Genomic DNA, 27372 nt, shown 5'->3' on the forward strand with positions numbered 1-27372 from the left:
GCTATAGTCACTAAACTAAAAACAAAATTTTAAGTAATTTCAAGTACCCTAAAAATAGGAACTTGCAATTATTTTTATAATAATATACACTTTAAACTTAATTGCAATCTTGTAAGATATTAATTTGGAGTATCAGTGATTCATTTTAAGTTTATATGGAAATCAAAATATTTAAAACTTTTGCATAGCCATTAAAATATCCTTTGTAATTTAGGGTATATTTAGGTTTGAAACATTCAAAATGCTTGAACATTGAACCAATATTTGCAAATATATATAAAATATCGCACTTTTAAATAAAAAGGTTTAAAAAGGTTAAAAGCCTTTAAAAAGGTTAATGACTATAATTTTTTATGAATAATTGAACTTTTCTAAAGGGTCAAAAAGTATTACATGTGGAAGAAAAGTGTTAACTAGAATGCCAAATTATTCATTTTTATGATCTTTTAAAATTATAATTAAATATTTTCTTGATACACAAAATAACAACTCTAAAGCTCAGGACAAAACAAAAGTATTATATAGCAAAAATTATTAGTAGTCATCATTTAGATCATGAATTTTATTATAGAAAAAATCTTATTTTTTTGTTCATGAAATGATACAAAATCTACTTAGTCATATAAATGTAGATTTATTTTCTATATGTCATAATCAGATGTCTATACAATTTAGTGTTTTTAAAACACTTTTTAGTACACACTTTATAAATCTGAGTTCTCTTCTCCTTTAGAACTAATAGTCAATGATAGAGATTATAAAACATAAAATGTTTAATTATTTTTAACAAAATCTGAAGGAAGTGAATACACCAAATAAAGAAGAAAATAAAAGTTTTGAATCCCATGAAATAAATCAAATCTCAAATTAGAAGTTTTTCTCCTTCCTCTGCTCCTTACTTTATTTTTTTCTTTAATTGTATATTGGCTTGTATATTGCTAAAGCAAAAGTTTTTCAACAGTCATTACAACATAATTATATCTTAGAACAGAAATGTAATGTTTAAATAATGTGAGTGTCCTAGACTGTAATCTTACCCTGCCATAAAATGTCTCTTCACGCCACTGGGGTCTCAAAGTTCACAAATGTAGTGATGGTCATATGAACATTGATTAATGTTGCCTGAGTGTAAATATTCCTTGTGAGAAAAGATAAAAAGATTAAAATGCTGATTAACTGAGAGAAGAAAAGGAAATGCGTAGAAATGACAACTAGAAAGTAGGGGGTTGATGCTAAATTCCACCCTCAAATATTGATCAATCTCATCAAATATAGAAGTGACATTTTATTCAATTAGATTAACCCTCGTTACCTTTTAATTTGTTTTAGAAATAACTTTAAATTATAATAAATGATCTTAGCATTATTATTATTTTATCTTCTTTCTTGTTGGTAATATTTTGTGTTTTGGACACTGTCAACAAAATAGAATGATTAGTAAAATATATTATGATTTTAATTAATTTTTATAAAGGATAATTGTGAATCAATAGATAGTCCTTTCTCAGTTCTCATATAAAGAATATATACAAGGTTGTCTTTATTCATACTCTACAATGGTGATATAATATAATGATATGTATGAAAAAGTTTCTTTTTATTTATAATATTAACAATGGAGCAAATCTAATTATCCTTTGCCCTTAGTTTATGGCTTTTAAATAGCGTATGTAACATTGACTAATACAGAAAAAGGAAAAGTAAAAGAACGGGAGCAAATATGTAGCACAAACATAAATAAAAGCATCTCATTCATATTATTTTTGTAATAAAAATAGAGCAGATATAAAAAAAGGATATTGAGAACTTTATTTATATAACTACATAGTAAGGGCTTAGTAGATTTTAAAAATATTTAAACTTACAGACAGATGATTTTACCTTTTGCCAAAAAAAAAGTGTTTTGAAAAGTGTTAAATTAATTACCATGTCCCAAAAAAGTCCTCATGTTTTTATTTTTTACAATAAGAAAGGTGTGCAATCTATTTTTATAAAATAACAATTTACATCGAATGATCATACCGATATATAAACAGAAGGTTTTTCTAATAGTTAAGATAGTGTGTGAACGTTCACAACACGTGCACAGATGTATGGAAATATTTAAAGAAAAAATTTCCCCAAAGCAAATTTCTGCATGTAAGGGCAAAGCAAACTTACAATTGCACATATTTTAGAAGAAAAAGGAAAGAAGTATATACAAAGTTGGTCCTTGAACAATAGGGTTTTGAGCTGTTCTGTTCCTTTTTTTTTGCAGTTTTTGGCCAGGGCTGGGCTTGAACCCGCCACCTCCGGTAAATGGGGCTGGCACCCTACTCCTTTGAGCCACAGGCGCCGCCATTTTTATGTGGATTACCTTCTGTCTCTCCTGCCTCCCCAGACAAGACCAGCCCCTCCCTGTTCTACTCAGCCCACTCCTTATAAAAACAACAAGAATGAAGACCTTTATGATAACCCACTTTCATCTCATGAATAGTAAATATATTTCTGATTCCTTATGATTTATCAATAACGTTTTCTTATTCTAGATTACTTTTTTGTAAGAATACAGTAAGTAAATACATATACAAAATATGTGGAACTCAACTATTTGTCAGTAAGCCTTCTGTTCAAGAGAAGGATATTAGTAGTTAAGTTTTGAGGGAGTCAAATGTTGTATGTGGGTTTTGACAGCACAGGACTTGGTGTCCCTACCCCTTTTCTGTTCAGGGTTCGACTCTGTATGCAGATTCGTGGTATATTTCCAAATTTATATTCCAAGTCATATTTATTGTTAAATACTTTCATAATGAAATAAGACAAAGTGATCTTAGAATAATTTTAAAGAATAAATATAATAAATATAAATAAAATATACAATATGACTAAAATAAATAAAAGAGAAGCTATTAAGTTTCTAATAGAAACGAATTAACAAACGAAAGCAACTGTTTGGATGAATGGCACTACTTCTGAAAACTAATTATCACACTGATAGCATGTATTACTCTTAAAAATGCTAAAGAGAGGGCAGCACCTGTGGCTCAAAGGAGTAGGGCGCTGACCCCATATGCCAGGGGTGGCAGGTTCAAACCCACCCTAGGCCAAAACTGCAAAAAAAATAAAAGAAAAGAAAAAATGCTACAGAGACTATGTAGAAAAAACTCTATTTTTCAGTGAAAACTAATACTTTTATGAATCAATCACCAGAAAATGTCAGTCGCCCATTTAAAATTACTAAATGACTTTGCTTAAGATAGAATTTAAAATCCTTATTATTACCCACAAAATAATAATCTCTGGTTCCTGCTTATCCGGCTTCTCTTCATGTTGCCTTCATATCAAGATTTAGGGCAGTATCTTCTCTTATGAGCTTTCTATTGTTCTGGGCACTGTTCCCACTACCTAACTGTATTTTAGGAGACTCTGCCATTTTTCTTTTTAAATTTAATATGAGAGTACAAATAAGATTAATATAAGAGTACAAATGATTAGGTTACATGATTTGAGTTTGTTCAAGTCCAAGTTGCAGTTAAGCCCTTCACCCAGGGGGATGTGGGGTACACCCCTCACACTGTGCCTATGAGGTAACATTTTACCAATGACCTTCTCTCCTCCTTCCTCCCCTCTTCCTCCTCCCTCCACCCCCTCACTTGAATTTAACTATGTTTTTCTCTCTTGTGGGCATGTAGTTGTTCACATGTTGGTTTCATATCATTATTGAGTACACTGGATGCTTGCTTTTCCGTTCTTGTGATACTTTACTAAAGAGTCACTTCTGTAACTTTCTTTTTTGGAATAAGGAGGAGATATTGTGCAGATGTCCTCTTCGTGAAAATTTGGCTTAGATAACATTTGAAGCAGGTGCAGGCAATAACAGCACAGGCGTATGCTGAAGTACAGTCTGAAAGTGAAGTGCTAGGAAAGTGTGTGTTCAAACAAGTCTTAAGGATAAATTTATTTGAATTATGTGTGGGTGAGAGCTAGTGTAGGCTGGCTTCCCTTAGATCTTTTGCAGGTTATGGCCCTGAGTTTCAGCTCTTCTGCTGTGATGTACGGCTAAGGTGGCTGGAGTGGGCGGATTTGGGGTGTAGCGGGATTGACTGTCCAGTAGAATAGATGAGCAAATAGTCTTGGATATGTCTAGGTAGACAGCAGCACCTTAGAGACAGGATATAAATAACACTAGAAAGGAACTGATAACTACCCTGTAGCAGCAGGTATATAACCTGTGGGCTGTCACTTTCCCTCTTTAAATCTTACCCATAGTATTCTTTGCTCTGTAGTTCAGTGCTCCTCTGTCCTCCAGCCTGACAGTTTTCTTTCTTGAGCAAAGAACGGTCTATTTAATTGAAACATGAAACTGTTACCTTTTCACTTTGCACCTTGTGTACACACGCCCCCAAGGCCACCAATAAAAGCCTTGAGTATTGGGCCGTAGACAATTGGGCCATAGACAGGCACCTGTTAGCCTCAGGAGCAGCTGACACAGTCAGTCTGTCGGTCAAATCACAGTGTGTGTACAACTTACAGCGCCTTCACCCACTCTGTCTGCCAAACCTCTGACTTTGGGTAAACTCCAGGCAGGGGGACTCATGGTCTGCCGTGCTGCAGCTGGATTCATAGGTAGCAGCAATTATATTTTACATTTACTTTGAAATTAGAAAATATATCTAATATAAAGACTCTTGTGGGAGAATTTTTTGAGAAATAATATGTTGTATATGTTGTCATGATGCACTGGAGCTCACCCCAAGCATGGTGCATGCCCAGAGGTAGGTGCACTGTTTCCATATTGCTCCGTTTCGCTTAAGCTAGAAATGTGTTTAGCATTGTACAGCATGTGCAAAAGCTGGCCCCAAACTTTGGAGTTTATTTTTCACCCTGCTCTATGGATGGTAAGTAACTCAAAATGGAGATATTTTAGAAGTACATTTTCTGGTATTCAAATTTTATTTTATCAAGGCATAAATAGCAATACATCTCAAGGACTTAGTTTGACTTGTGATAAATGAGTCATTTAAAATCATCCACTATTTTCTCTCAAATTATGACCATCATATTTAAGAATATTTTAAAAGAAGATTCTGCAGTCTGTAATATGTTAAATGGCATCTCTTTGGGAGATGAAATGAGTTACTTCATTGTTATTCACATCTGCAGGACCCACAAAATGCCCTGTTGCTCCAGCATGGGACACTCAGGCCCATCTCTGGATGTCTGTCTTATCACGGAACATTTGGTAATTTACAGAGCACTGGAAACATTTCCCAGACATGTGGCATACATAATTATACTTTTGGTGAGTAATGTCTGATAATCAAAAGGCATTTTTAACAATCAAATATATCTCTGAGATGTCCATAATTGCCTGAAACTAACTCCAGACTTCTCTAGAGACTAAAAGCATCTATTATGTTGTAATGTCTAAAACATACCCTGAAAATCACAAAGTACCATGATGAGGAAACTCTGGAGGGACTGGCCAGCAATATGTCTGACGGTTGAAAGTCAATTACTTTTATTTGGAAAACGTAAGTAGCAAATAGACTTAAAGATCCACATGGGATATAAACAGCTGGGCATTTTAAAATTAGGCAGTCAACTGGAGATGTATGTCGTTTTTCTCAGAAAAGACTAAGACAATATGTTTTTGATTACTCAAGTTTATTAAAATTATTCTTAAAAATGGATATTAAGATAATATAATAATCTGAACTAATTTTCATAATATTTACTTACATCCTTGTAAGAAATCACTTCCTGAAAATTAAACAATGAAATTAGTATTTTTATGATATTATGCAATTTATATATAAATACACGTTCTTAGATGAATCTTTTCAAGCTCAAGAATATTTAGAAATATTTGGATTGCATTTTTTAAATATTTATGCTTTGGAGTTTTTTCCATTTGGACTATGTTTTTAACATTTAAATCAGGTGTTCTATTCTCTCTAGAAACCAAGGATTCTGTTATTTATCAACATACTGTTTTCATCTATTTTTATATATCTATGTTTGGGTTATATATGTCTATTTCATATATTTCTTTATTCATTTATCCATGAAATCCATAAAAATCATCTGAATAACAGTAGGGCCTTCCTCAAAATCCCCTACTATAGTTTAGGTTCCTCAAGGGGAAAATTTATATTTTAGTTCCCTTATTTAACTACTGCAGTGCTGCTGATGGAGTAAGCTGGAGGAATGTTAATAAATGATATACTCACTGGAATCTGGTAAGTGTAAAGTCAAAGATTCCAGTATTAACACTACCATGTGCCTTAGATAGGCTGCTTTTTTCTTCTTTTACATCACCCACATATCTATTAAATAACCACCCATTAGAAAACACACACCTGTCATTTCCAAGACTTTGGGGAAGAAAAGTGTCCAGAACCGGCACTGCTGAGCTCTCAGTTTAGTGAATATCCTTGATGACTCCGTATTCAAGGTCAGGTATTTATATTCAGGGCTTTTGAAGACTGGCCATCGTGTGCTATTGTTCTGCATTCCATTTGGATTTCTAAATAAATGAGATAATAAATAAATACTATTTAATAATAAATAATTTCTAAATAAATGAGATAACAAATAAATATTATCATATTGAAATCAATGTTAGATTAAAAAAGAATATTATTCTATAAAACTGTTAATGAACGCTTTTAGGGAAAAATAGATACATGTTGATGATGTCAACCCTGGCGTCAGTGGTCTGAGTACCCTGATGTGCTATGTTAGTTAAGATTATAGGAATCGGAACGGCGCCTGTGGCTCAGTCGGTAAGGCGCCGGCCCCATATACCGAGGGTGGCGGGTTCAAACCCGGCCCTGGCCAAACTGCAACCAAAAAATAGCCAGTGTTGTGGCGGGCGCCTGTAGTCCCAGCTACTCAGGAGGCTGAGGCAAGAGAATCGCTTCAGCCCAGGAGTTGGAGGTTGCTGTGAGCTGTGTGAGGCCACCGCACTCTACGGAGGGCCATAAAGTGAAACTCTGTCTCTACAAAAAAAAAAAAAAAAAAAAAGATTGTAGGAATCTAAATTTAAAGATCGTTTTGTTACATACATCGCTACTTAACATACAGGAAGAAGCCATATTTTTACTGCAAGAAAATATTCCTCCTTCATTCACACTTAAACAATGGGAAATGTTGCTTTTGTTTTCTTTTCGTCTCTTAGCCTTGGCCCCATCTTCTAATAATGCACAAAAATGCCATCTATTCAGCATCCCTTACTTGTATTTCATTCCACATGCTCTTATCCACGCTGCCTGTGTTTCCGACTGATTACACACATCCACACTGTGTAATAACATCCTCCCTCAAAGAAACTGCTTTCTGCCTCACCGTTACTTCATCTTACATTCTTGTAATTCTGTGTTTCATTTAAAAATACTTCAATAATTCACCCACTGAGTTCAGATTAAAGTTAACGAACGTGGTGTTACCTCATTTCCAAATTTATTCTCAGACATTTTATTATTTATTTATTTATCTCTTGAGATGGGGTCATACTCTGTTGCCCAGGGTGGAGTGGGCTCAAACTCAAACTCAAGTGCAAACTCCTGGGCTCAAAGCAATCCTCCCAACTCAGCCTTCCAAAGTGCCAGGATTGCAGGCAGGCATGAGCCAGTGCTCCAAGCCTCGGAGATTTTCCTGATTAGTCAGCCCACAGGAAGTAAGCGTCCTTCCCAACTAATGCCTCCTTTATCTTCCTCCTTGCCTTCGCTACAGCTATTACTTCTGCATAAAATTTCTTTATTCCAAAATCTCCTGTATCTAAGACCAGTCAGAACCTTCATATTATTCTTGATGATATTTCCCATATTTATTGTTGTGACTTTAAAGTCAATAATAATTGACTCTATATTTTAGAAATTTATAATTTTGGGTTCCTTTATGCCTTGGAAACACTCAATAATAGACTATACTAAGGTTATAGAAACTAAAAGAGTTTCTTAACGTCGCTCTAAGTAGTCACTGACAAGTCTATGTATTTTACTATAATATAGCTTTTTGTTATTATTATGAGGTGGATGCTGATCGGGGACCCTTGAAATTAGACAAAAGTGTATATGGGATACAGTTTCTCTCACAGAATGTAAAATTGAGAACACTCATAAACAGAGAACCAACAATATAAGATAACCTGAGCCAAGTCTAACCTGGGCACTACAAATGGTCAAATTGTCAGAAGAAAGATCAATCACTGCATACCAGGAAGGAAATTGCCTGAGGAATGAGAGTCTGGCTGAGGGAAGGAAAGAAAATAAGAAACTGAACCAGAAAGAAAAGTTGAGAGATCTGGGGAAAGAGGATAGAATTAGCACAGGCATTAATAATGAGTCTGCTTCTTATTTCAAAAATGATCAAGAATCTAGTGTTTGTGGATTCTAGGATAGAAGGAGATACTTTTATTTATTTATTTTTTATTTATTTTTTTTATTAAATCATAGCTGTGTACATTGATATGATCATGGGGCATCATTCACTAGCTTCACAGACCATTTACCAATCTTCACATATACCCTTGTAAGATGCACCGCTTGTGAAATCCCACCAATCCCCTTCCCTCTACCCACCTCCCCCCTCCCTCCCCTCCCTTTCCCCCTTCCCCCTATTCTTAGGTTGTAACTGGGTTATAGCTTTCATGTGCAAACCCTAAATTAGTTTCATAGTAGGGATGAGTATATTGGGTACTTTTTCTTCCATTCTTGAGATACTTTACTAAGAAGAATATGTTCCAGCTCCATCCATGTAAACATGAAAGAGGCCCATCGATTCATGAATGGATTAATAAATTGTGGTACATGTACACCATGGAATATTATGCAGCCTTAAAGAAAGGAGATACTTTTAGAGTTATAGATTAGGATTTTAGTGTTATTACCTTAAGATCTGACATCCTAGGAAATTGGTTTTGACTTGAACTTGTATGCACTTACCATCCTTGAAAGACTTTCGATTAAATTGTTATTGTCAACATAATGTTTTAGAAATATTAATATGAAGGCTGTATATAGAATAATTAAGATACTATAAAGCAGTTTCAGGTATTTCTATCACAAACAAAAGACTAAAACCATAAGAAAAACAATTCATTTTTTTCTCTTAATTCAGTCTTCCTTCAGTAAAAACATATGAGGAAATCTTTAGTCGAACTTTTTAAAAATTCATTGCATAAAATTATTCATCATACAAATAGCTTTTTTAGACTGTTAATAGATAGAAATTTGGTAAATGTTTTTCCCCAAAGTTTCTAAATTCAGTAGTGTTTGGAAAGAGAAGTAGATACTCTTCCAGAATGATTATCTAGAGACCAATTTTGTCATAAGAACTTGTATTGAATGAGCACCAGGATTTCATATTTTATCATAGACTTGCTCAACCATGAATTGAGGAGCTTTGTAGATAAATAGTTTCCTGATGGACCAGTTGATTTTATGTAGCAATTGGATGATTTAATACGAATATTAATAACCAGAGCTATTCAGGCTAAACCAATGTCCTAGCAGGACTGAAGCCTTCTGCTTTAGGGGACTATTGGAAAGAGGTCAGGAAGAAAATTTCTCCAGATCACAGATGGCACACTCATCTAGGTAAATTATGTCTTCTTTTTTCTTTCCTTTAAAGCTTTAAATACTAACAAATACAGCTGCGAGAGGCTGGATAATAAACCAGGAGAAACCATTGGTCTGATTTGGTACAGCGATTCTTATGTTCCTGAATTGCACACTTCCCTTCTAATTTACTCATGGTCTCATTTTATCTGCACATTCCTCTCTGGCGTCTGCAGATGGTGGCTTAAATGGAATGACTTGTACTTGAGTCCAAGAGCCAAGCACTAATGACACTGTTAGTGTTCATTTAACAAACGTTGTCCTATGAAAGAACTTACAACATTTCGAATTATAATTTAGAGATAATCGAATTCCTTACCCTATAGATGTAGATAAAGTTTTCAAAAAATGATTGAAATAGATATTGGAATGAAGGAATACTTTATAATTTGAGAAAATCTCCCCCAGATATTAAAATATAATAAGAAACAGAATTCTCTTCCTATCTGTATCAATTAAAAACTTAGAAACATAACATACTTCCCAGCTACACCTTTCCAAAGTGCTATCTGATTTTGATCTCAAAATTATAAGGTAAATTGAAACCTCTTGACTTTCCTATTTCTCAAAAACATTTTCTGTTCTTGTCACACAATATTTTAAAGTAATAATGCCTCTATCTCACAAAATGGAGAAATCTATGCTCTATTTTTACTATCAGATTTTTTTCCTACTTTTTGATATGTGAAATTGCCTAAAGATTATCTGCTAAAATTTTAATCTTAGGTAGGCTTGAGAGGTTTTAAACACATTGTTTAACAAAAAGGTCACAAGGCTTCTTTCCCTAACATCTGTGTTACAGAAAATCACCCACTTTTCACATATTTGACAACTGATTTTATGAACATATTAAAAGAAGAAAATTTTAAATGCCGTAAGATGTCTTGTCATGAATAAGAAGCACGCCTCTAACTTCACAAATAAGGTTTCCTTGGGATGATAGAATCCCGGTCTGGCCTACCCAATCCTAACACAGGAAATAAGATCCCTTTTGGTTATAAATTCAGACATTGATTCCTAAAGTAAGCTATATAGTAATTTTGAAATCAATATTATTTGTCAATGTATCTTAAAATATGGTAAAGTTTCAATATTTCAATGTTTTTTAAAATCTGATAAAATGAAGCTTTAGTTAGTAATTATCAATTGAAAGGCCAGCAGAAATATAACACTGTCATTAGCGCCTTCGGAGGAAACATTGTAATATATATATATATATATATTTTAAATGTTAAAATAGTCATAGACTCATATATGAATTAATTTATTGTTTCAAGCAATATTTGTTGAGTTCCTGGTATCGAAGACATGTGAATGACAAGAGATTCAACAAAAACAAAGTAGAAATTTCTGTACCTTGCAATTTTTACGCAATGAGAAAAATAATAGAGAGTATCCATAAGGAAAATCTGTAATATGTTAGACAGCAACAGGTGTTGAAGATATTGGTAAAACGAGGAATGAGGGTATGAGAAACGGACAGTAAGTGTCGGTGTACGTGGGGAGGGTTAGCAGGAGGAGCCTAATAAGAGATTTGATTGGCCTTTGTCCCTGGTTTCTGCCAAGTAACCTGTAAACCTTTGGAATCTCACATGGTACCTGAAAGTTTATGCTAACAATGGGCCTTATGGTGGGCATCTGATAGTTCAGGCTAATAATAAGATGATTCAGGATGAGGCAGGCTACCCTGACAATTAGAGAGTGAACACTGGCCCTCCAGAGAGACCAACTATGGGACTAGACATTAGGAACCTTTAGCAGCCCGATCTCTAGGGTAGGGAGGGGTCTGAAGATTTATTTCCACTGCATGAGTAATGAATCAATTTATCATGCCTGTGTAAGAAAACCCCAACACGATTTCCAGACACAAAGCTCAGGAGAGCTTCTTGGTTTGGCCATACCCCTGTGTTCATGGCCACAGTTGACCCCGTGAGAGTGACGGGTCTGTGAGGAGAGAGAGACTGAACATTTGGAAGCCTCACAGTTTAAAATCCCAATCGAGGAGTCTCTTTCCTTGGCTGGTTCTGATTTGTATCCTTTTGCTGTTATTTAAGCATTTTTTTTCCGGACTTCTATCAGTAGTTGTAGTGAATTATCAAACCTGTGGGAGGCCCCTGGGCTCTGAATTTATAGGCAGCCAGTCTGGCTGGTCTGATGAGAAAGTAGCCGTGAAGACCCCAAACTTATAACTGGTGTCAGAAATCTGAACTGACTTGTCAGCCAGGGGGATTCTGCACTGAAATGACTTGGGCTAACTCTGCAGAGGGGAGCTTTGTGATAAGTAGAAAGGACGTAAGTAGTAAGAAAGGAACTTTTAAGTTAGACTTAAAGGAGGAGAAGAGTGAGCATGCAGTTGTTGGGGTGGAGGGGGAAGTGTTTTGGCCAAAACAATAGGAAATAACGTGTGTCTGGAGTCTTCCAAAAAAATCAAGGTGTACAGTGCCTCACCTGTACACTAAATTTTACTTTCCAAGTTTAACATTTATTTATTTATTTATTTATTTTTACACAATCATGTTTTATTTTGAAACACGTCTACACTGCGTTGAGCACCAACACAGGTGTGAACAAGAAACCCACAGTCCTGTCCCAGCAGGCACTGGGTCCAGCGTATGACTTGGGGTCTCTGCTGATTTTCACGGTGGGGGATGAAGGAAAGGGAGAAGGAAAGGAAAGAAATGAGCATTATTGCTAACTCCTGTTCAGAAATCTGAACAACAAAACTGAATTCTCTAAAACCTCAAACGGCTCGTCTAACTTCCCTTCTCTCAATCAACTGATGTGCAAATATGGAACCTCGGCCGGCGGGCCAGCTGGATTTGGGGAACACCCAGAGACACTGTTTTAAATAACATCCACACGTGACTGGGAAAAATGGGAGGATTGGGCTGTGCTTCCGACTGACGGTTACTTCCTCCTGTCTTATGCCCTCTCCCGAGTGTAAAGGCTATCAGGACTGCATCACTGTAGAGCATTTGCTCAGACTAAAAAACTTTTTATCTAGGAAAAAGAACTCAATGGGGAGAGAAGCGTTGAGACACATTTGGCCTCCCTCCTGGCCTCCTTTGGTTCGAGGACAACCCCACAGCCATGTGTGATTATATTCGAAGACTGGGGACATCTTCTATTTTTAAATCAAGTCTTTAAAATCCAGTTACTTTTTAAATATTAATATTGTACAAGATGATTTTTTTCTCCCCATATCTTTCCCCGGAGGCAGACAGCAAACATTATTAGAAAACCGGCTAGTTCCCCCATCTGAGGCTCAGTTAAGGGTTTTGTTCTTGGTTTCTGGAAGGCTGGCGTCTCCAGTACCACTGAGCCCATCGGGGCAAGCTTCTTCAGTATCTGGAGCGCTGAGCTCTCCATGTTCCAGGGCAAAGCAGCCAATCCAGAGGCCATAGGGAAGAGAAGGCTGCCCCTCTCCCAACTCCAGCTGCTCATTATCAGAGCCAGGCAGCAGGGGCAGCTGGGAGGAATCCTTGATGAATCATGAAGTCATCACAGGAGAAGGCTCTAGGTGAAGCATGCCTGTAGGCTGCCTGGTGGTGTGCTGAGAAACAAAGCGTCTTCTCCAAAGTATACACTTCCTGTTTACGATTGGAAAATGGATGTCACTGAAATGATGTATCTGGACCAGCTAAAGGCAGTGGCTCATCACGTTATTATCCAAGTTAAGATTTTTCTACTTGATTCATCATACCAGACCAGGCTTAAAAACAAAGCAAAACAAACTAGAATGGAATGTGTACATTTCAACAGATCACCAATTGCAAAATGCTGGGGGCCGCGTACTGACGTGGCACTGGATCCAGGACTCAGTCAGTTGATATAAATATTTCCAGATCCCTTTGCATTTTAACAATAACAGAATGGTCAGAAAGAAGGCATGTGATTACAGTTTCCAAGGACGACTGAGTGGTAACATCTCAGTTACAAGTCAGTCCCACATAAGTGTGCTCTGTGGTCTAGGCATTTTGTCTTTTAAATTATATTTTATAAAATTTATATATTCAAGAAAATTTGTCAAAAGGCAAATGCGTGGAGGAGCAGTCTGATAAACTGTCCTTTCCTGCGGTTGTGTGTGGCAAGGGGAGAGACCATAGCCAGGCATGGTGGCTCACGCCTGTAATCCTAGCACTTTGGGAGGCCAAGACAGGTGAATCGCCTCAGTTAGGAGTTTGATACCACCCTGAGAAAAAGTGAGACCCCCATCTCTACTAAAAAATAGAAAAAATAGCTGGTGTTGTGGCAGGCACCTGTAGTCCCAGCTACTAGGGAGGCTGAGGCAGGAGAATCATTCAAATCCAGGCATTTAAGGTTGCTGCGAGCTATGTTGCCATAGCACTCTACCCAGGGCAACAGAGTAAGACTCTGTCTCAATAAATGAATGAATGAATAAATAAATAAATAGATAGATAAAATATAATCTATGCCTAAAGAGTCTACAATGACAAAGTGAGAGGTGAAGATTTAGTACCTTTAGGAAAAATTAGGAACCAATTAGACAATATTAAACAAAAGTAAAATTAAAAGGGTACATTCGGTTGTTACCCTGATTAGTAGTGGTGGCAGAGAAATGAAAATATTCATAAGCGACTTCTCTTATTTTGACTTATTTGTTTATTTATTTTGGAGACGGGCTCTCACTCTGCTGCCCAGGCAGGAGTACAGTGGCATCATGATATCACACAGCAACCTCAAACTCCGGGGCTCACGCCTCCTGCCTTAGTCTCCCAAGTGGCTGGGACTGCAGGCATGTGCTCCTATACCCAATTATTTTTATTTTTATTTTTTTGTAGTGAGTGACTACTTTGTAACTAGTGTCAGAAATCTGAACCGACTTGGTAGCCAGGGGTGTTTTGCACTGACATGACGTGGGCTAACTCTGGGGAGGGGAGTTAGCCTGGTCTCTAATTCCTGGCATCAAAGGATCCTCCCGCCTCGGCTTCCCAAAGTGCTAGGGTTAGAGGTATAGACAGTCACCTCACACCGCCTTGTCTTGACACACTTACATAAACATAAAGAAAACAAAAAGCAGTATCACGTGTAAACAAATTTAATCTTTGTATTTAATCATATGATGAACATTAATTCACAGAAAAACCTGTTTTGGGAAAATCCGGTGGACAAGTAAAACAATGACACTAAGTTACACAAAATGTAAACATAACCTGTTTCTTCTAAGATCATGTTTTCCTCTTCTCTTTGCATAAATGTGGGCATTAAACAAATTTCAAAGCAGTTTTTTTTTCTCCTAGAGGCATTTTTCTGACTGTGACATATTTTTCAATTTGACCAAGTTCCATTATCGATTTTACTTAATTGTTCTAAAAATAATCTGCACAATCTTTATAACTGACCAAAGATGGCCTTCTTAAATAAATTATAACATTTATTCTTAATTACATACCCAAATAAAATGAGTTTAATATCCCCTGAATTCTATTAAAGCAACTCAGTATTAATTCATGAATACATTACCAATAATTTAATTGGTTCCATTTTTAAAATACAAGGCTATGATCTCGTGGATTGATTTGTTTCATGAAATGTCTCATATTGAACTTCATGGTTTTCTACAAGTTTCCAAGATTAATTTTTCAAATACATTTTTACACATGTAGACAGACACACACAAATACAACACTGGTTTAGAGTGTTTAAGATGCAATAATAGAATAGCATAAACTAGGTGCCTTATAAGTAATGGAAATTGATTTCCCACAATTCTAGAAGCTGGGAAGTTCAAGATCAAGGCACTGGCAGGTTAGGAATCTTGTGAGGGCCTTCTTGGTTCATAAACACATGTTTTCTAGCTGTGTCCTCACATGATGGAAAAGAGAAGGGAGCTGTTGAGATCTCTGGTATAAGAACATTCCATTCAGGGGGCTGTGCCCTCATGTCCTAATGATCTAAGGACCTTGCCTCCTAATATCATCACCTTGGGAATTGGGATTTTAACCTGCGAGTTTCAGAGGAGCACAAACTTTTGGTCTACAAAACACCCAAACATGAACACACACAGATATATATGTCCATGAGTATTCTGAAACTTGAAAATTGGGGAGATCCAGAGCAATTAAAGAAAATATTATTTATATAAAATTATACTTGGTATTATAATATCACATTAGTATAATTCATTGTAACTGTGCCAAATTATATAGATAACAATTATATTTTGAACGTTAGTGAAAGTCACATCTTATATGTATTTTAATGCTCAGACATAAAGTAGACCTAAAGAAATGCTTGCTGATTCTTATGTGTTAAGTTGGAAAAAGATAAAGTCCAGTCAATATCATTCTTCTAAGATTAAAAACTTGAAAAAATCACACTGATTCTTCAAGTGCCCTGAACTACTAATGCATTTGACTTTAATAGCCTGTATCAGCTGATGAGCTGTCATCCTACACGTAAGTTTCTCTTAAACTAAAACTTAACTTTAATTTTCCAAGGCCCATCTGTAGCCTCATTCTTGACTTACTGTAGTTTGTCAGGGAGGTTTTTATAATTATGTTCTTTTATTTCTGGAAGATGTAATAATGGCAAAAGGTTCATTTTATTAAAATAATATGGACTATATAATGCTTTAACTGTGCAAAGCAATTTTTGTAGGTAGATTGTTTGCAATTTAGATTCTACCTGATGCATATATCTAATTCTAGTTCACTTTTATTAGCTGCTTCTTCCCATCTCCTGATTTTTCTATCACAAACTGGGAAGATGAGAAAAACAATTATTAGAGAACAATTCCCCTGATTCATTATCTGTTGTTGTTTTCTTAGCTAAATAATAATGTTTGTTTTTCTGGGCAGGAATCTGAGTATCCAGAGGGACAACATTGTAATAACACACTATAGAAATCTGTGAACATTCAGAAGTTCACTAGTGATGATTTCTTGAGTCTAAATACACTGTTTGATTACAGTCCATGGGCAAATGCTTTATGAAGTGTTTACTGTTTTCTCATTCCTCACAAGTGAGTTGAAATACATTCCCAAGCCCACAGAGAGATGGGCCTGAGGCTTTTACGAGTGAAACGAAAGGAGAGAATCCCAAAGGAACTCTGTTACCTGTGTCGTCCCATTAATACATTTACCCAAAAGGTGAAATGCACACATGTGCTAAACTACCTAGAATACAAAGATTTATTTTCATTTCAGCACTTTTAAGAGAAACAAATTATACTTCATTTAAATAGCTCCTGGGAAGATGAAATATATTTAACTATACATCATCATCAAATATGAAGAACAATTAACAGGTGCAGGAAATGGAGGCATGCAAAATATGGGATGAAGATTCAGCCTTCGCATAACCAAAGGCCAGATCTTTGCTATGAAAGCATACGGCAAGCAAAAAGAAATGTTCACTGTAAGAATGAGAACAAACAAACAAACAAAAACAACACATAAAACTAAAAAACAACACATAAAACTAAAACCTGTACGTAAAAAGAGTAAGACTTGTGGAGTGACCTCTGATGTTAGGAAGCTTATTTTGCTCTAGGCATTTTTTTATTACTGAATCATAGCAAAGAGACTTACAGGTACTATCAGTCATTTAAGAAATAAAATGAAGTGAAAAATGCCTTAAACACACAAAAATATGTTCTCTTTTTAATTAAGATTGACCTTTTTCAATACATTTTCTCCTTTGCTGAGAGGTAGTTGTTTGTTTTTAATCCTAAATTTATAACTGGGAATAGAGTACTCACTTCAAAGCATTTTCTACATTTAGTGAAAACATTTAAATCTTAATAAGTATTTAAAAGAGGTTTGTGCACTTAAATCCACTCTCCTAAATACTTCACTAAAGCAGTTGGATGGAGTCATGAAAACAAATTGATTCCCAGTGCACAGTCCCCTTTAGTAATTAGTCTGCATTGCACATTTTCAGTTATTCATCAGCTGAAAGGGCAAAGTGTTGCCAGACAAAAGATCTCTAAGATGTTTAGTATACTGCTGGTGTGATGGATGAACAACGATTTCATGGTCTGGAAGATTATTCTTTCTTCTTTCCTCTACATTGTTTGCACAGAAGGGTTTGCATAATTAGCTGGAGAGTTAAAGAGGCACACCAGACAACACTTAGCTCCCCCGACTCTGTAAAATGAGCTGCTCTGGAAACTGGATGAATTTAAAGGAAATCAGAGATTTTTTTTCTTTCTCCCTCCCTCCCTCTTATCTTTGCTTTCTTTCTTCCATCTCCCTCCTTCCCTTCTTCTCTTCTCCTTTCTTTCCCTCCCTCCTTCCTATTCCCTTTCCTTTGTTTATGAGCCTTCTTAGACATCTTGACATCTTGCCTAATTTCTACACGGGAAGATGCTTTATTTTGGGCCCTTTTTTGTTTTCTAGTGATGGCAATGTAACTGTTACCACTGGGTGTATTGTATGAATCCTGCAGGAGCTAGAGCTCCATTATCTGTGGAAAGTTCAAGTATCCTTTTACATAATGGCATTAGAGCACTTATTTTAATAAGGGGACAGACTTTTCCTTAATCATTGACAATAAAATAATCCAAAACTCAAAACAAATTGGCTTCTCTCTCTTTTTTTTTTTTTTTCAGTTTTTGCCAGGGCTGGGTTTGAACCTGCCACCTCCAGCATATGGGGCCAGAGCCCCACTCCTTTGAGCCACAGGTGCTGCTCTAAATTGGTTTCTCTTTTAATTACTCTAAATGCTATCTGTTTTGCTCTTACTAAGGTCTGTTGTCTCTTGTCTGTGCCATAAGGTTGATGGCAACATGCCCACAATTTCAGAAAAGAACCTGGAAAATGCCAAGAAGGAGTCCTAGAGATGTAGTTTTGTAATAGCTTGTACAAATCTTAAAATAGATTGATTTTATGGGAGTACTGAAACATTAGAAAGGGTTTGGGAATTCAAATGCTCTAAGAAAATTATAGCAAACCTTAATTATTGTGATTTTTCTCTTTAATGTGTAATTTCAGCATATCAAAGAATTATTTTTGAATTTAAAGTTATTTTTTTTTATATCACTATTCACTGGAGGTCCCCACAATTGACTAATTACCTCCATTAAACCACAAGGCTCTATGACAGCAGATAGCATGTCTGATTTGTTCATTCTTGGAGACAAATGCAAAGTAAGTATTCATAAAAGGCTGCCTGGTAAAGGTTTTACCTACCAGATGATTCACAGGCATTAGACTAACTGTATTAGAATGAACCTTTATAGTTATTGGAATTATACTGTATACACTATAAATTGTAGTCTGTCTTTTAAAATGAAAGATAAACCTTGCGTTTTTTTTTCCTAAACAACTGATGTGGATGTTAATGAAGATATTTTGAGTTTATTGAAGACCTCACACATGAATGAATAAGAATGATGGAACTGAGACCAGAATCAGTCAGCATAAGCCACTGTCAAGGAGACAGAGGGTGGAAAGTTCATGCTCCCCTTTGGATTAAAAGTCTAAGAGAGAACATTGAGAATCAACAGAGAATGGAAGGTGCCCAATGTGAAGGAGAAGGAAGTGGGTGACCCACTTGGCAGAATCGAAGCTGCAGACTGAAGACATCTGCAGGTGGTAGCTGGGAAGAGGAGAGGACCCGGGGCTCCACACTTCCCATGGACATTGCCTAAAGGTGGGGAGGGGAAAGATGAGAGGCCCCAGGGCTCCACACTTCCCATGGACATTTATCCAGGTGGGGAGGAGAAAGAGGAGAGGACCCAGGACTCCACACTTCCCATGGACATTGCATCCAGGTGGAGTGGGGAGAAGGAGAGGCCCCAGGGCTCCACACTTCCCAGGGACATTGCATAAAGGTGGGGAGGGGAAGAGGAGAGACCCCAGGGCTCCACACTTCCCAGGGACATTGCATAAAGGTGGGGAGGGGAAGAGGAGAGGCCCCAGGGCTCCACACTTCCCATGGACATTGCATCCAGGTGGGGAGGGAAAGAGGTGAGAACCCAGGGCTCCACACTTCCCATGGACATTGCATCCAGGTGGGGAGGGAAAGAGGTGAGAACCCAGGGCTCCACACTTCCCATGGACACTGCATCCAGGAGGCGAGGGAATGAGGAGAGGTCCCAGGGCTCCACATTTCCCATGGACATTGCTACAGGTGGGGAGGGAAAGAGCAGAGGACCCAGGGCTCCACACTTCCCAGGGACTTTGCATCCAGGTGGGGAAGGAAAGAGGAGAGGTCCCAGGGCTCCACACTTCCCATGGACACTGCATCCAGGTGGGGAGGGAATGAGGAGAGGTCCAGGGCTCCACACTTCCCATGGACATTGTTACAGGTGGGGAGGGAAAGAGCAGAGGACCCAGGGCTCCACACTTCCCACAGACATTGCATCCAGGTAGGGAGGGAAAGAGGAGAGGTCCCAGGGCTCCAAACTTCCCAGGGACATTGCATCCAGGTGTAGAGGGGAGGAGGAGAGGACCCAGGGCTCCACACTTCTCAGGGACATTGAATCCATTTAGGGAGGGGAAAAGGACAGGACCCTGGGCTCCATACTTCCCAGGGACGTTGCATCAAAGTGGAGAGGGGAAGAGGAGAGGCCCACAGCTCCACACTTCCCATGGACATTGCATCCAGGTGGAGAGGGGAAGAGGAGAGGACCCAGGGCTCCAAACTTCCCAGGGACATTGCATCCAGGTGGGGAGGGGAAGACGAGAGGTCCCAGGGCTCCACACTTCCTATGGAAATTGCATCCAGGTGGGGAGGGGAAGAGGAGAGGACCCAGGGCTCCACAATTCCCATGTACATTGCATCCAGGTGGAGAGGGGAAGAGGAGAGGACCCCGGGCTCCACACTTTCCATGGACATTGCATCCAGAACCAGGGGAGGCCCTTCGTCCTCAGCAGGCTGCTGCACTGACACAGGGAGCTGAATACAGACTGCTCAGTGGAACTGCTCCAGGGACAAAGCACAGCTGAAGCATGCTTACTAGTGAATTCCATGTATGCTGTTGGTGCCATTTTGAGGTCCTAGTTCCATCCTTGAGTGGTGCCTTTTCCCAGAATTCATATCCATTGCTGCCACCAGCATCACCCTTCCTAAACTCAGAAGGAAGTGAGGGCACTCTGTGCTCCTGTATGTGGGTGACAAGCATCTCCACTGCCACTATGGGGCCCAGGCAAAGAATTCACCCACTGCCACCATCTGACAATCACTGCTCAGACTGAGCTGTCATGGGACTGTGGGAGAGAGTTCACCCACTGCCCTGGGTGCAGGTTCCTGCTGTGTGAGAGTTACAATTGCCAATGCTGGCTCCTGAGTAATGCCACCAGTGACAGACCTGGATGGGGAGCCCTCAGTCTACTATGTGCCAAAAAATGCTGCCACTGCCAGACTTGGACAGGGCAAACACTCAAACCAGTGGTGTGCAGACCACTCGTCTCCCCTACTACACACACATTACCTGTGGGAAGAGCAGGCACTGATGCTGTGAGTGCTGACCGCCTGCAACAAACCCTTCTCACCACAGGAGAGAAGGAGTGTTAAAAGCTGATAATGCACCCACCCCTCTGCTGCTGGGCTACCTTCTGAAGTAGGACTCTTTTCCTGGCCACTAAGCAACAGAGTTCCCAGAGAGAATAGCATACCACAAAGCTGTCTTGAGCTGAGAGAAGAGGTTTCAGATGAGAAGGAACCAGTATAAGAACCCTGGTAACACACACACACACACACCACTTTAATGACACTCCTAGAGGATCACAATAGTTTTCTAATGATGGACCATAACCAAAAGGAAGTTGTTGAAATGTCATATATGGAATTTCAAATGGCAAGTAAGATAAATGAAATTTACTAGAAAGTTGAAAACCAACACAATGCAATTAAAAAAAAAATCAGGACATGAATAAAACATTCACTAAAGAGATAAAAAATAGAATTTAAAGAAATGAAAGAGGTATTTAAGGAATTTAAAAAACCCAGTAAAGCAAGGTGCAGTGGCTCATGCCTGTAATCCTAGCACTCTGAGAGACTGAGGCAGGGTGATTGCCTGAGCTCACATGTTCCTGAACAGCCTGAGCCAGTGTGAGACCTCGTCACTGCAAAAACACAAATATTATCAAAAAATTTTTCTGCATCAATTGAGAGGATCATCATGGTCAGAACACTCACGAAAATAGGCTTAGAAGGGTGATTTCTAAAACTGATAGAGGCCATATCCAGCAAACCTACAGCCAATATCATACTGAATGAAGTAAAATTGAAAACATTTCCACTCAGATCTGGAACTAGGCAAGGATGTCCACTGTCTCCATTGCTATTCAACATAGTAATGGAAGTTCTAGCCATTGCAATCAGGCAAGAGAAAGTAATCAAGGATATCCAAATTGGGTCAGAGGAGATCAAACTCTCACTCTTCACTGATGATATGATTTTATACCTGGAAACCCAGGGACTCAACTACGAAACTCTTAAAAGTGATCAAGGAATACAGCAGCACCTCAGGATACAAGATCAGTACTTATAAATCAGTAGCTTTTATATATGCTAACAATAGCCAAGCTGAAATCATAGTCAAGAACTCTATACTTTTATAGTTGTGCCAAAGAAGATGAAATATATGTGAATTTATCACATATATCACAGAGGATGCGAAATATCTCTATAAAGAGAACTATGATACTCTGAGAAAAGAAATAGCTAAAGATGTTAACAAATGGAAAAACATACCATGCTCATGACTGGGAAGAATCAGCATTGTTAAAATGTCTGGACTACCCAAAGCAATATACAGATTTAATGCAATCCCTATTAAAGCCCCATCATCATACATTAAAGAAATTGGGGGAAAAACAAAACAAAACACTACTTCATTTATATGGAATCAGAGAAAAACTTGAATAGCAAACACACTACTCAGAAATAAAAATTGATCGGGAGGTATCACATTACCAGAATTCAGGCTACACTATAAATCTATAGTGATTGAAACAGCCTAGTACTGGAGCAAAAACAGTGAGGTAGACGTATGGAACAGAATAGAGAACCAAGAGATGATCCCAACCACTTATAATCATTTGATCTTTGACAAACCTATTAAAAACATTCACTGGGGGAAAGATTCCCTATTTAACAAGTGGTGCTGGGTGAACTGGTTGGAGACCTGTAGAAGAATAAAGTTAAACCCCCATCTGTCACCATTAACAAAGATTGATTCTCACTGGATAAAAGATCTAAACTTAAGATATGAAACTATAAAAATATTAGGAGAGAGTTCAGGAAAAACACTTGAAAATAATTGCCTTCGGAGAATTTTTTAGGAGGAGGACCCCCCCCCATGGCAATTGAAGCAACACTAAAATTATTTTACTGGGATTGATCAAACTACAAAGCTTCTGCACAGCCAAGAACACAGTAAATAAAGCAAAGAGACAGCCTTCAGAATGGGAAAAGATATTTCCAGGTTAGGCTTCTGACAAAGGTATAATAGCTAGATTCACAGACAGCTCAAACTAATCAATAAGAAAAGAACAAATAACCTCATTTCTATGTGGACAAGAGACTTAAACAGAAACTTCTCTGAAGAAGACAGGCACATGGCCTACAAACACATCAACAAATGCTCATCATCTTTAATGACCAGAGAAATGCAATTCAAAACCACTTTGAGATATCATCTAACTCCAGTAAGATTAGCCCACATCAGAAAATCCCTGAACTACAGATGTTGGGGTGAATGTGGAGAGAAGGGAACACTTATACACTGCTGATGGCAATACAAGCTAATATGGCCTTTTTGAAAACAGCTTTGGAGAATAGTCAAGAAACTAAAAGTGGATCTACTGTTTGATCCTGCATCCTCCCTATTAGGTTTTCCCCCTGATGATCAAAAATCATTTTGCAACAAAGACATGTGCACCATAATGTTTATTGCAGCCCAATTCATAATTTCCAATCATGGAAGCAGCCCAAGTGCCCATTGACCCATGAATGGATTAACAAATTGTGGTATATGTACACCATAGACTAGTATGCAGTCATAAAAAGACGGAGACTTCACATCATTTATGTTTACCGGGATGGAGCTAGAACATATTCTTCTTAGTAAAATATCTCGAGAATGAAAAAAAAAAAGGATGCAATGTATTCAATACTACTATTAAATCAGTATATTATCACTTAAACATTCATAGGAATGGTAAAATATAAGTATAGTCCAGAAAGAAGGAGGAAAGAGGAAGGAGAGGGGAGGTGAGTGGGCAGGCCAGGAGGAGGGAGGGTATTTGGGGGGACTTAACCTAATGTGCATAATACAATGACACATTTCTAAACTATTAATAATAGAATGTGAATGTCTTACCACAACCAATAAGTAAGCAATGAGATGGTTATGTTAATCAGTTAGATGTGAGCACTCCACATTGTATATCAAATCATCACATTGTACACAGCTATTAAATACATTAATGTATACAGCTATTAAATCATTTAATAAAGAATTAAAAATAGATGAATTAATTAATTAAAATTAAATTAAAATCATTAAAATTAAAAATATAAAAATAGCTGGGCGTTTTGGCAGGCACCTATAGTCACGGCCACTTGGGAGGCTGAGGTAAGAGAACTGCTTGAGCCCAAGAGTTTGAGGTTGCTGTGAGCTGTGATGCCACTGCACTCTACTGAGGGCAACAAAATGAGACTCTATCTCAAAAAAAAATACATAAAATAAACAAATAAATAAATAAATAAATAAATAAAAACACAGACAAAAGTTTTAAAAACAGACCAGAAAGAGCAGAACAAAGATTTTCAGAGCTTGAAGACCAGGCTTTCAAATTGATCTAGTAAGTCAAAAATGTAAAAGAAGGAAACAATAATGAATAATCATTCAAGGAAATATGGGATTATGTAAATTGAACAAACCAGAGAATCATATCTAACACTGAGGAAGAAGAAAAAGCAAAAGAGGCAAAGCCTATCTGCAGGATATAATTGAGGGAAACTGCTGGTATCACTAGAGATTTTAGTTTTCTTAAACAGAATAAGTGCCACCAATACTTTGAATTGTGCAAAACTAAGTTTTATAAATAGGAGAAGTAAAGTCTTCCCAGATAAGAAATCATTAAGGGATTTTTTTTGTTTTTGTATCAGTCTCACTCTCTTTCCCTGGGTAGGGTGCTATGACACCATAGCTCACATCAACCTCTACCTCTTGCCTCAGCCTCTTTAAGTAGCTGGGACTACAGTTTCTCACCATTGATATCAAGCTAGTTTTTTTCTACTTTTAGTAGAGAAGGGATCTTGCTCTTTCTCAGTCTAGTCTTGAACTCCAGAGCTCAAGCAATCCACCCTCCTCAGCCTTGCAGAGTGTTGGAATTACAGGTCTGAGCTACCACACCCAGCCCAGTAAGGGAATTTGTGATGCACTACAAGATATGCTTAAAAGTGAGCTATAAAGAGAATAAAACAATTAATAAACTCTAGTGTAAATACTTCCAAAATTTAAAATCCACAGCTCCTATAAAATTGTAAGAGAAAGGGAGAAAACAAACTAATTCAGAAACTATTAACAGGATAAGGAGAACAGTATATTAGATATAAATACTAATATTGAATGTAAACACCTTTATGCTCCACTTAAAATATACAGATTGGTTGAATGGACCAAGAAACACAACCCAGATATATGCTGTCTTAAGAATACCTTTCAATTCATGAAATTCTCATAGGCTCCAGGTAATGGGTAGGAGAGATGTTCCATGCAAATGCAAAAAAAAAAAAGCAGGCAGGAGAAGTTCTTTTCATAGCAGAAAAAAATAGACTTCAAATCACCAATGATATAAAGGGACAGAGATAGTTATTATGTAATGATAAAGAGATTAATTCAACAAGGAGATATAAAAATGTTAAATATATATGCACCTAACTCAGAAGCTCCCAGATTCATGAAAAAAATCCTACTAGATCTAAACAAGGAATGTATAGCAATTTCATAATAGCTGGAGACTGCAAAACTCCATTTACAGAGCTGGACAAATCACTGAGGCATAAAATAAACAAATATTGAACTTAAATGGGACTCTAGGACAAAGGAACCTAACAGACATGTATGGAACATTCTACCCAAAAACTGCAGAATAAGCATTCTTCTCATCAGCACATGAGACATTTTCCAAAATAGATACTATGTTAGTCCACAATATAATTCTCAACAAATTAAAAAAAAAAAAATCACACCACATATCTTCCTAGACCATGGTGGAATAATATGAGAAATCAATTCCTAGAGGAACTCTCAAAACTACACAGATACATGGAAGTTAAAACCATTGCTCATGAATGATCCATGAATCAATGAAAAAATCAAACTGGAATTGAACAAAATTTATGAATTGGACAGCAAAGGAGACACACAAGCTTTCAAAATCTACGGGATAAAAAAAAAAAAAAAAAAACAATGCTAAAGGCTAGTTCATGGTCTTAAATGCCTACATCAAAAAGACAGAAAGATCACAAATTAACATCATAACATCACAGTGCAAGGAAGCAGAAAAAGAAAAACAAACCAAACCCAAAGGTAGCAGAAGAAAATAAATAACAAAGATCAGAGAAGAACTAGATGAAATGGAAATAAATAAAACAACATAAAAATAAATTAAACAAAAGAATTAGTTCTAGAAAACCTTAGAGACTCCACTAAAAGATTGATATAATTAGTAAATAAATTCAGTAAAGTCTCAGGTTACAAGATCAATGTACGCAAGTCATCAGCATTTACATGTAATAATAATAGTCACGCTGAGAATCAAATAAATAACTCAATGCCATTTATAACAGGTGCAAAGAAAACACCTAGGGATATACTAAACTAAGGGAGTGATAGATTCCTACAAGGAGAACTACAAAACACTGATAAAAACATCATAGATAATGTAAAAATATGCCATGCTAATAATAGGGAAGAATCAAAATTGTTGAAATGTCCATATTGTCCAAAGTGATTATTAAACAGATTCAATGCAATTTGCATCAATATACCTAAGTCATTTTTCACAGATATGGAAAACAGTAATGCTAAACTTCACAAGGAAGCAAAAGACAGCACAAAAAGCTAACACAATAGTGAGTGAAAAGAACAAACCTGGAAGCATCACATATTCCCTTATCTAACTTTAAATGCATCACTAAGCTGTCATAATCAAAACAGCATGGTCTAGTATAAAAGTAGGCACAAAGACCCATGGAACAGAATAAACAACCCACAAATAAAGCTATTGAGCTTGACCTAACTGATTCTCAACAAAGCAGAAGCAAACAGATACTGGGGAAAGGACACCCTATTCAACAAATGGTGCTGGGAAAATCGATAGCCACATGCAAAAGAATGAAACTGAATCCCTGTCATTTACCATATACAAACAGTAATGTGACGAATTAAAGACTTCAGTGTACAACCTGAAACCATAATAATTCTAGAAGACAACCTAGAATTCTTCAGGAAATTGGCCTGAGCAAAAATGTATGGCTTAGTCCCTAAAAGAAATAAAAAGAACAAAAATAAATAAAAGGGATTTAATTAAACTAAAAAATTCTACACAGCAAAGGAAATAATGGACAGGTAAAATAGGCAATCTACAGAGTAGGGGGAAATATTTGTATCTATACAGCTGACGCAGGACTAATATCCAGAATTTACAAAGAACTCAAACAAATTAGCATGAAAAAAAAAAAAATAACTCTGCTAAAATTTGAGAGCTAGACATGAATAGCCTTAAAAAAAAAAATAGAGAAATGGCCCCAAAACATGAAAAATGCACAATATCATTAATCATCA

At 37.1% G+C, this 27372-nt stretch overlaps 1 protein-coding gene across 1 annotated transcript in view; it reads right to left on the reverse strand.

The window, feature by feature from the left end:
- BCHE (butyrylcholinesterase) overlaps positions 1-27372 on the reverse strand; it is a 67154-nt gene that overhangs the window by 2510 nt on the left and 37272 nt on the right. Inside the window, exon 3 of the mRNA XM_053599900.1 lies at positions 6342-6508. Coding sequence (XP_053455875.1) covers positions 6342-6508 — 167 coding nt within the window. The remainder of the gene's footprint in view (positions 1-6341; positions 6509-27372) is intronic.

Source organism: Nycticebus coucang, chromosome 8 (assembly GCF_027406575.1).
Source record: "Nycticebus coucang isolate mNycCou1 chromosome 8, mNycCou1.pri, whole genome shotgun sequence".
NCBI lineage: Eukaryota > Metazoa > Chordata > Mammalia > Primates > Lorisidae > Nycticebus > Nycticebus coucang.